General features: G+C 34.4%; 1 protein-coding gene across 2 annotated transcripts in view; it reads right to left on the bottom strand.

The window, feature by feature from the left end:
* Positions 1–1,216: 1,216 nt before the first annotated feature.
* Positions 1,217–11,383, bottom strand: part of KIF2A (kinesin family member 2A) — a 62,332-nt gene continuing 52,165 nt past the window's right edge. For both annotated transcript variants that reach the window (XM_049623477.1, XM_049623476.1), the window contains exons 17-20: positions 9,384–9,534; positions 5,979–6,080; positions 3,901–4,036; positions 1,217–1,649 (exon numbers count right to left, since the gene is read on the bottom strand). In XM_049623477.1, the coding sequence (XP_049479434.1) occupies positions 1,564–1,649; positions 3,901–4,036; positions 5,979–6,080; positions 9,384–9,534 (475 nt within the window). In that variant the 3' untranslated portion in view covers positions 1,217–1,563. The remainder of the gene's footprint in view (positions 1,650–3,900; positions 4,037–5,978; positions 6,081–9,383; positions 9,535–11,383) is intronic.

Below are 11,383 nucleotides of genomic sequence, written 5' to 3'. Positions count from 1 at the left end.
TTACAGAGGAGCATTTCACCATGGTGTAGGATTTCCCACAACTACTCTCTGGTTTCTATGAACAATGAAGTAGGGAATCTGGCTCATGTGACTCTCTATTCATAGCTTCCCTTTGGCCCAAATGAATGAGCATTAGTTCCTTAGAGTAAATCAAAACAAGACATCCTTGGGAGACTTTTTGTTGTTAATCTACTCCTGGACTCTATCCTAGGAACTAAGGGAAAACTCCTAGAGAGATATATACATCTTTTAACAAAATATTTACATGAAAAGTGGCCAGTTTTCTTCCTTGGAGTAGCAATCTGTAAAAATAGTGCCACCATTTAAAAAGCAGCATACCCTAGACCAATTTATTGGTGAGGATTTGGTGATTCTCACCAAATAATGATGAAATATCACATAGTAGGTAACGGATGGGGCTTGGGTTAGATCGATCTGCCTTTTAAGGCAAAGTCAACTCTTTTTTTTAGCTTAATTCTTTTTCAAGGGAGTGATGTACTGTCTACACTTGGCTTAAACTAACAGTTCTATTATGGACTACTTTCAGTGTACATGTAAATATTCATGCATCAGAAGCCAATTTCCTTTACCAGTACATTTAAAAGGTACATTTTGGGGTGCTAATGGACACTTTAACTTAAGTAATGGTATTGGTAAGGATCAAATTGCACTATTAGTCCTGTTAATACCACACTGGAACACACACTGCATATATATATGTATTATCCTAAGATAAAACTCTTCTCAGAATTTCATTACTTTTTATTATACACCAACTAGTTTATATTTTAGTTCTTTACAAAGAAAATGCTAAGAAAATTATAACCACATTATATGGTTGTAAAATCATAATTCCAGATTTCTTTACATATAAGATGGAATGGTCCAGCAGCTATGTCCACTGTCACAGACTTTAGTTCCATTCAATGATATGGCACATCCTGCAAAATTAACTAGTCACACACAAAAAATGTCTCAAATACAGTAAAAATGTACACACAATAAAGGTAATTTACAATGACAATTAAGGAATGTAATTTATCTTGGCTGTGCTTCAGAAATTGAGGGTCAAAAGCCTTAGTCAAGGCACAAAGCAGGAAGAGGTGAGCACAGCTGTCTCTAGGAGTGGGCAAGGTATGTACAATCACTGATGAGGTATGCATGCACTCAAAGGATTTAAAACTGCTCAGTCTTGCTACGAAAATTCAACCGAGTTAAAAGGAAATGCTGTGGCTTCCCCCTACTATTCACCTCTGGATCAAGTCCACAATCTCACTTCATCATACAGAAAATAAAATTGGCAAGGATCTCCAAAAGTAAATCACTGTTTGGGTAAATGAAACAAAATGCTTCACTATTCCCAATCTTGGTTGTGCCTCGTGGACTAGAAGCATTTTGTAGACAAAGGAGTGTTTCACAAAATTGAAATGTCATTCAGGTGAAGGGACAAGACATTTTCCACAGACACTTAAAATTTCAAACTTTCAAATGGCCCTTAACAGCTGAACCACTGTATGTTACAGTAATGTGGGTTCTGGGGATCCTCTAGCAGCAAAGGCTGATTTAAAGGGCACGGGGTCTCTTCGGGTTGATTTGCTTGCTGGCCTGTTCTTCTTCTTGTAGAGCTGCACGAAAAGATTTCACTTTATCTTGGAAAAAAGAAAAGAACAAGAGAGTAAGTACTGCATCGCATGCAATACAGTATATAATTTCATGGGTCCTATCAAGTCAGCTGTCTTACTTCATAACATTAACTAACGATCTTTCCTTTTGTTCTTTGCTGTCCAGAAACTCAGAACTAAATACAATAGTCAACTATAGCAACAGTTTCATTATCCACAGATTCATGAAATTATGTTTTTTTCTATACCTTGACCTTTTTTGATCTGCTTGGTACATTTTACAGTGTTCAATTTTAGTTTATCTGAATTCCTTTTGGAGTGTAGACAGGCTAGATATGTGTGTGCTAAATGTGTATAGTCATGTCTAAAAGAACACTGAGTCTTTTTGTTTTTCAGTACTCAGTACTGAAGCCCCAACGTGGGGCTCAAAGTCACAACCCTGAGATCAAGAGTCACATGCTCTACTGACTGTACCAGCCAGGCACCCTTCAGTCTTATTAAACTATAGACATTTCTTTCCTCAATATATTAAGAAGGTTCTATACCCAATGCCTACTTTACTCAATTAAGCTATGAAATTTCAAAAGCTGTTTGAATTTTTAAAAAGAAATGTTATTTTGTACTGGAAAGGGAGACAGGGGCGGGGGATTATAGCACAATACATTTTTTGGTCTTACAATTCTGTTTTACTCTTATGTATTAACTCAGAGTCACATAAGAATAGGAAATAGGTAAACTGACAGGCAAATAACAGCTGTGAAGATGAGAAATATCTCATCTCCTTTCTTTAACTGCAGGTGATGTTTCCCACCAAACCCCCCCCATCTGATAATATCTAGACATTTCTGTTTGTTTCAACTGGGGTAGTGACCACAGTCCTCTTGTCAACAGAGACCAAAGACACTGGTAAGCACTGTACAATGCAGATGATAGCACCCTGAACAATTACCCAACTTAAAATGCACTAACAGCACAAAGGTGATGGTCTTTAGAAGAAAAGATTCAAGTTGGAATCTCAATTTCTTTCCCCCCTTCAGAAGTACAGGGGTATTTAAAAAATTAACTCTTTTGAAATTTAGAAAGGAATTTAAGGACTTCTGGATCTCATACCCGCTAAGACAAACATAAAAGCTCTCATACTTCTTATACACCAAAATTATCTCTGAAGGGCAAAAGAATTTTTTTTCTAAGAAAGGACTGAATAATACAATAGACAGTAATTTCTTCAAAGTTATGGATATGCTTGATATACATAAATACTGAAAAAATTAAGGAAGTCAAGTGAATTGAATACCACATATTACAGAGAAAAAAATTAGAATTATGATCTGTTCGGAACAGATAAGCTGCTTGTGAATTCTGACAGATTAGAAAAATGATCAAAACACTTTAAATCAAAGCTTGAGTATGAAGAACATGAAAAACAAAAATAAATTTTAGAAATCCTACATTTTTACAATTCTGAATTGGGTAAATGGTCACTGCTGACTCTTTATAGATTATGTAAATAACCAACTTCACAAAGACCCTACTTTAAAAACTTAGCCAGTTTGGTGCTAAAAACTAGCTATTTCAATTGGGTCTCACTCTGCATTTCACACACACATGCACAGATGTCCATTCGCATATAAATGGAGACAACTAATTTGCCAATGCCTAAGAAATAAGCACATACAATAAATGCATTTCTGAAGCTACAGATAACCTAATTATAAAAAGCCAAGAAGACAAGGCATGTGGGTAAGTCACATGCTTCCCTCATTAGCAAAGCAGAAAGAATAGTTGCTGAAAGGTCTTGAGTTGCTCAAGGTCTTGAAACCTTCCCCCTGATGCTTTAAAACAAGTGTTCAAAGGAAAAACATGACACGGATGCACAGAAAAGAGATGAACGCAGATAGGAGGCTGGAGAAGAGATGGCCCTGAAAAGACGTAATCTAAGCAAAAGCATTCTGAAAAGCACTGGCCGATCAAACTAAAAATCTGAATGAGTGTATAAAATTTACAAATTTGTTAAAATACATTTCCCTCTTTAATCATAATATGCTTTTATCTTTACAAATGCCTAAAGAGAAAAGAGAACTAAAGAACACTTGAAATGATATTCCATGTTTTTAGAAAAAAAAAAACAGAATGATTGGTTTGTCTTTAAATACCTCTGGAAATGTATTAATGGTGCCCATAATTTTTATTTCAGATGTCCTCTTGCAATATGAAATCCTCTACTAATTATATTCAAATATTAAGTAGACGTAAAACACCAAAATGAAAAAGGAATTACCCCGCAGCTCAGTTAAAATGTCTATTTTTTGCTCAAGAATAGCTTCAAGTTGAGTAGCATATGAATCTACATCATAATCTACTTCTTCAGTCATCTCTAGGAGAGCCTTTTCATCTTCTAACCATCGAATAGATTCCTAAAAGGACAAAAATTCAACAATCCAATAAGCCTCTCTGTAAGACAAAGACCAATTAAAAACGTTGGCATATGTTAAATATCATCAAACATACTGAAAATGGAATTCTTTAAAACTAGAGAATTTAGTAAGTATAAAACATCTTTATTTACAGAATAAAATTAAGAAATATTTCCTTAAATTCAAACACAAACACAAATATGATAAGCCAAGCAAGAGAACTTCATTTTTCTTTTACTGTGCCCTGGGTAAGGGTGTGAATCAAACACGTAAGTATCAGTGAGCACATTAATTCTCAAAATTTTAGTAGCTATCCCTAAAATTGGGGGAAAATGGGTATAACAAAGCTACTGAGCAATCAAATGAGGTCTATGGTAGCCTAGAACTTGTAAATCATCTAGCATTTACATCCCCATTTGTGGCCTCACAGTGGTTAAACACCAGCTCTTCAAAATTATTTTAACTATAAGGGACAGCCAATTTTAGAAGAGTCAAAGAAACCACTAAATAGTAGCTACTTACTATTCACACATGCTTTAAGGAAACCCTTCATTCTTAAGTGATTTTAGATAATGTGGAATTTAGGAGTTTCATTTCCCAGCAATGTAATGAATCATACTGATTATTAACAAGTTCAGATCATTCTGAATTAAAGAGTTTTGGGATATAAAAATGGGCACTTTCTAGCTTTCAATGCAATTTAATGGCTAATTATAACTGGACTGTGTATCGTAAGAATTAGCTAATGTAGGTATCTATTAGAAAACTATACATGTATCAGTTTAAATATATATACACACACACCCCCACAATTTTTTTCTTTTTCCTTAGCTATCTACTTACTTTTTTAAAATAAAACCCTATTTTAAGAAATGGCAGATCACAGTATGGAGGAACAATAAATGGAATTGTAAAAAGAATACTGGACTGAAACTCAAAACATCCAGTTCTGCCAAAGAGCAAAGAACTTTTTAGATTTCACCATAAAATGGCAGAGTGGGAAACGATGGTCTTTTTTTTTTGACACACACCTTGCTCCAAAAGGACACAAATTTCTTAAATTACAAGTGTCCTTTCTTGATTTAATCTAAACATCTAGGCCTTTAAATAGATTCTCATAGTAAGAGTTTGACTAAAACTGTTAACAGTTTCAATGCATGTACATCCTATTCTCAATTTATAAAATTAATAGTTCACTTATATTTTAAGCCTTTCATCCAGGTGCTCAAATGGTCTACAGCTGAGTCATGTTAATATCTCTTCAACATCAGAGAAAGAACACAGGTCAAAAGAAAGACTGAGCTATTGTTCACTTTTTTCTCAGAACATATTTATAGTTTCCATAATGATATCCAAACTTTATCTACGCTTCCTTGTAAGTATCACCCTCTAGGATATTTTCTTGTTAAAAAGGCAGTAGGGGGATCAAGAGGGAAATCATAAAGTAAACGTGCTTTTAACTGGCTGAACACAATGGGATGAATACGTCAGGAGTTGCTGTGACAGGCAAGGATTTAACACCCCTTACTCATCTGCCACTGACAGTAACCCTACCTCTCCTAAAGCAATCAAAGAAAGGTATTTCCTCAACTACTCTGATAACCCTTAGAAGTTTTTCTTACTGCTGTCAAATAAACTGACCTAACAAGAGAGAAAAGGATAGTGGAGGGGAGAAGTTCAACCCTTCTCTAAAAATGGACAACTAAAGAAAGCAAATAAAACAGAACAGTAGTAAATAAACCAGATTCTTTCTCCATAGTGCAAAATAAACATTGTAACCATCAATCATTGTGTTCAAAATATCCCGTGTCATATATCCCAAAAATACACATAAACACAATAAGTAAATTTTTAGATTGGTGTGATATTCGAAGTATTATGAAAGTTTTTAGTTAATTTCCCTACAGAAACATTTTGATGTAAGGTCCTGTCTTAACTTTACCTGGAACACTGCCCTGTGATCTTCTACAACTTGTTCTTCCATTTCTACCATTTGTGAGACGGCTTCGTGGAAAGTAAACAATTGGGGGGAAACCTCTTCTTCCTTAAGATGAACAGTTTTAAAAATTAGGACTTTACATTTTAAATGTTACAAAAAAATAGTTTTTCTAGGTCACTTATAAAAATGCCATTTAAAAATTGAGGAGGTTTGAAAGATAAAGACTATGAAAATATAATATAAAAAGCAAAGCCACAATAAGATATCCCATATTTAAGCATATTAAGTAAGAGATAATTTTCATTTAGCACAGACTTTACTGCAGAATTACCCTAAAAAGGCAATCTCTTTTGGAATAGCGCAACTTTTCAAAAATATTTATTGAAAGCAATAAAGATGCTGAAATATTTCTTCAATATTGTTTAATTTTCACTAACAGTTTAAATCATATGTATGTCTTATACATCTTTCCACCAGAAAAGAGATTTCAAGATAATGTCTTTCATGACTGTGACTATCAAATTAGTGTTTTGGAAGGTCTCAACTCTTACTCAGTCTTAATTTCTGAGTTACACCATATAACGTGCTTCCAGTTTTTAGAGAAATCTTAACTGACAAATGACAACTTTACCTCATCAACAAAAAATCCACATACATGAATATAACATATTCCTATTGTGGTCCTACATCAAGTGAAAACTTCTCTAGCCTCGCCTTCTTTGTGAGCTTCTTTCCCAACCCCAATGTCTAATGATTTATTTCCTCAAAATGTGGCTTTAGGGAGAAGGTTTACTTAAAATCACTTTATAAACTGTAAGTAGAAAAAGCAATGTTTTTCAAACAAAATACACAATTCTAAACACACGTACACATTTTGGTTAAATATTATAAAGAGATATGTGACTCTTTCATCGTATGCTACCATCACTACAAGTTTATACATTCAAGTTAGCCAATGACCTTTTTATCTTCTCTTTGGGAAACAGGCATCTGTTTTCATTAAGACATTCAGGCATTATTCTTTCCCTCACTCCCTCTCTCTCTCCAATAAACACACTCAACCAACTTTACTCATTTTACCTGCCCACCTCCCTTTAAAGCCCAGAATGTCTTCTTTCCTTTGCTTTAAAATATTGTTCAAGTTCCTATCATTTCCCTGCAGTCTTAGAAGACTTTTCTGTTTGTGCAACTATTTCTGGAATTCTAATGCACTTTATTATCTTCTAGTTTGTGTACTTGTGTTGGTTTTATCTCTAAGGCAAGTCTTAGACACTATCCCATTTTAATTTACCTTGTTAAAACTTAACATGCACATGAACCAATACTTAACTAAAGACTAATTCTGAGCCACCTCAAGGTAGTTTCCCAGGGGTGGCAAAATTCAAAGTTTCCTAGGGGTGGCAAAACTCACACACTCTCAAATATGGAGGAGACTGCAAGAACTCATGATATTATGCTTAAAAACCTCTGGATCAGTTCTCGTCATCTAGCCAGCGTCTCCAAATTATTAAGTCCTACAAAGACCCAACCCAAGAGATGTAAGAATAAAACAGAAAAGGTCTGCTACAGAGGGGGCCCATCTTGTTCTGGCTTTCTACATCCGTAAAAGGCACCATATCTAAGTACAATACATGGTTTGTGTTAAGAATTCTAAAAGCAACTATACTTTTGCTTCAAAACTTTTGGAGATGGGGGATAGACTAAGGTCAGAATCTCATTTTCAGTTCTTTATTTTCTATGGTTCAAAGTTTAGAACTCTTACTTTTAAACCAGTTTCTCAATTTTGGCACCACTGACATTTGGGGTTCGAGGGAAGACTGTCTTATACCTTGTACGATGTTTAATAGCATCCCTGACCTCTACCCACTAGATGTGACAACTAAAAATGTCTCCACACATTTTTCCCTAGGGGGTCAAGTCACTCCTAGTTGAGGACCACTACATTAAGCCCTTCATTATTAACAGACAATAATTTGGAACAACATAACAAAAAGTAGTATGCCCATTTGTTGCTCTAGAATATTGTGGACTTGAGTTAAAAAGCATAAAACGTTAACTTAAAGTTATATAATTTCCAAAGATTATTTTATTATTGTGGCTAGCAATACATTTAGTGGACCTAAGATTTGGCTCTCACATAAGAAAGATGGAGATTTCAGTTGTGGCTTTAGCACTTACTATATGTATGATCTTAGTTGACTTCCTTCACCTTTTAGAAAATCAGTTAAAAAGCAGATAATTATGGTACCTATCACATCAAATTCTAAGGATTACATCAGATAATAAATAAAATGCTTACCAAATGTAAGTCATGTAGTAAGAAATTAGTAAATGCCACTTTTTATCATGAAAAAATATTACTATAAGATTCTGAGAAAAAAGGGTAGAAAACTATATAATTTTTAAAAATGTAGTTTTAAAAAATTATTTAAAACACAATTTTAAAATATTTAAATAATTAAAATTCTTTAAAAGTTAATTATGTAAACTTTCACATCTCACATAAAGGAATCCCCTCAATATGTTAAAGTAATTATGTGCAACTGTGTGTTGCGCTTTTTTGTTACTTTTTAATATACCTCGTAGTCCTTATAAAATGGGGGATATAATTTTTTGAGTAATCGGGAATCATATGTTAAATTATGAAATGTCACTAGACATTTCAAACATATAGAATACAACCATATTTAACAAATGTTATTAGCATTTTTCCATGTTTGACTTCTGATACAGCCCATGGTATCCTTCTAATATACATGCATGTGTCCGAGTTAATTTTGTTTTTAAGCTGTATGTATAATATATGGTATGCATAATTCTTAAATTTGCTTTTTTCCCTGTGTTAGTTTTAAAATCCCCGAACTTTAATATTGATATAAAATCTGAAAAAAAAAATAGTTTATATCAGAGGTCAACAAACTTTGTTTTAAGCTTATTTATTTTGAGAGAGACAGAGAAAGTGTGAGAAGAGAGGCAGAGAGAGAGGGAGAGAGAGGATCCCAAGCAGGCTCCAAGCTGCCAGGGCAGAGCCCAATGCAGGGCTCAAACCCATGAAACCCATGACATGAGCAGAAATCAAGAGTCAGTCAAGAGTCAGTAGCTTACTGACCAGCCACCCAGGCACCCCAGGAGTCTGCAAACTTTTTCCAGGGCCAGACAGTACCTATTTTGGGCCTTTGAGCGTTATAGTCTTTGTCACTGCTTTTGTACTAAGAAAGCAGCCAGTCAACTTGTAAATGAATAAGCACTGGCCACAATTAAGTAAAACTTTATTTGTAAAAAACAGATGGCTGGCCCAGAGGCTGTCAGTCTGCTGACCCCTGACTTAGACAGTAGTTTTCAATTATTAAGTTCTGCTACTGATGAAACGAACTAAAAACAGATAGTTATAACTATATTGTCACTCACATTTTGCTCACAAAGAAGTTTTAGATCATCTCTCTGAGGGGAACTCCCTACACCCCACTGTGCCTCTAAGTCATCAATCTGATTGGGTGGATGGTGCATTATTGGACGGACATCACCAGCAGCAGTTGGATCCACAGTCAATTCTTTCACCCTATAAACACATAAGAAGTACCTAAAATTAACAAAGACACATGCAGAGGAACAAGAAAATGCCAACCTATTCAATAAAAAGGGAATTCAATTAAACATGTTAAGACTGATGATGTCAGCTTTCCAGATCAAGTTTACCTGAAATCTGCAGTAAGACCAAAGGGATGTTTGGCTATTTAACTTTCAGAATTTACTGCGGTAACTTTACAATTATTTCAAATATAGTTATTGTACGGAATAAATGATAATTAGCTAATAAAAAGAAACTTTTTGCAATTGAATTATATAAACAGAAAAATGCACTTTTAATAAATGGATTACTGCCAAAATCAGAGAATACACTTTGCATACTTTTTAGTTGTTATAATGCTCTATTAAAAGAGCTACATGTGAAATAATCATATTTCTTTTGTATCAAGATTGTAAGTTATAAACTTCTATCATTTAAAAAAACGTTTACCGATTATACTTCAATTTACACAGTGGGAGGGTACACGTTCTAAATCAAGAGGATCCTTGTTATTTCCTTGGAGACAAGGAAATTTATAAGAACATAGGAAATAAAGGTAAACTTCTCACTTTAAATGAGACAGTTTATCTCTCAACTGTAAATATGCAAAGATGACATCATCCTTAAAAATATGAGGGGAAATAGGAAGCCTGAATTCTACATCAATACTTTAAAGCAAATAAATTAATAAAGTACACAAAAATGAAGATCATGCAGTACAACCACCACCTGCCAAATGAAATGAAAATGAAAAATAAAATGGCTCAGAACAAAAGAAGTATAAATGAAATATTTATATGTAATGCAATTCAAAAGAAACTATTATAATAAATATCTTATGCATAGAAGGGAAGTAGACCTGGTAATCGAAGGAGAAAAGTCGTCATACTCATAAGAAGGAGAGAGATCGGGGCGACTGCCACTACCCTGTGAGAAGGGAATGTCTGATGGACTAATTCCAAACTCCTTTACTCTGCAGCACCAAAACAGCAACAAATTAAAAGAAAATGCTCTTATACAGACAGCAATGCACATTTCAAGTTTTCATTCAGTATTCAGTTTAATTCATTTAGAAAAAGAGATCAACATTGTTTTGACTTATTGCATCTAGAATAATGAAAAAATAATCAATTTTAAGGTTTTGAGTCTCTCTGTCCTATTGACTAATCAAATTTCCTTGTGCAGTCAATACCACAAATATTATATCAGCATTAACGAGCCCTCAATACTCTTGCAGTCTTTTAAAACAGAACACAAGAGGATTAAGTCCTAATGGCATCCACTGTTTGTAATGAATTAACTTCTTTCTCATGCATTTAGAATGGTATTAGCTATAACCCATCCTTGGTACAAACTGAGAGAGCAGTCATTCAAATAATCTTTTGTGTTTGGTTCAGATGAAGAACCCTGGTTAAGAAAAAGCCTATTTAGAAGCACCTGGGTGGCTTAAGTAGTTGAGTGCCCAACTCGATTTCAGCTCAGGCCATGATCTCACAGTTTGTGAGATCAAGCCCAATGTCAGGCTCTGCACTGATGGTGTGGAGCCTGCTTGGGATTCTTTTTCCCTCTCCCTGCCCCTTCCCTGATCACATACACACTCTCCCTCTCTCTCTCTCTCTCAAATAAACTTAAAAAAACTTAAAAAAAAAAAAAAAGGCTATTTAGCAATGGAATTTAAATTGCTTTTGTTAATGTCTCTAATGGTTATATTTAACCAAATTACAGCTTTTCTGACCCCACCTTTGTTATTCCCTATGTCCCCTTCAGGCCAATCCCATTTCATAACAGTAAGCAATATTTATTAAGTACTTCGTACATGTTAGATACTACGATTAGTAAA

Source organism: Panthera uncia, unplaced genomic scaffold (genome assembly GCF_023721935.1).
Source record: "Panthera uncia isolate 11264 unplaced genomic scaffold, Puncia_PCG_1.0 HiC_scaffold_160, whole genome shotgun sequence".
NCBI lineage: Eukaryota > Metazoa > Chordata > Mammalia > Carnivora > Felidae > Panthera > Panthera uncia.
The sequence above is the reverse complement of the archived record's forward strand: the minus strand, read 5'-3'. Positions and strand labels throughout refer to the sequence as shown.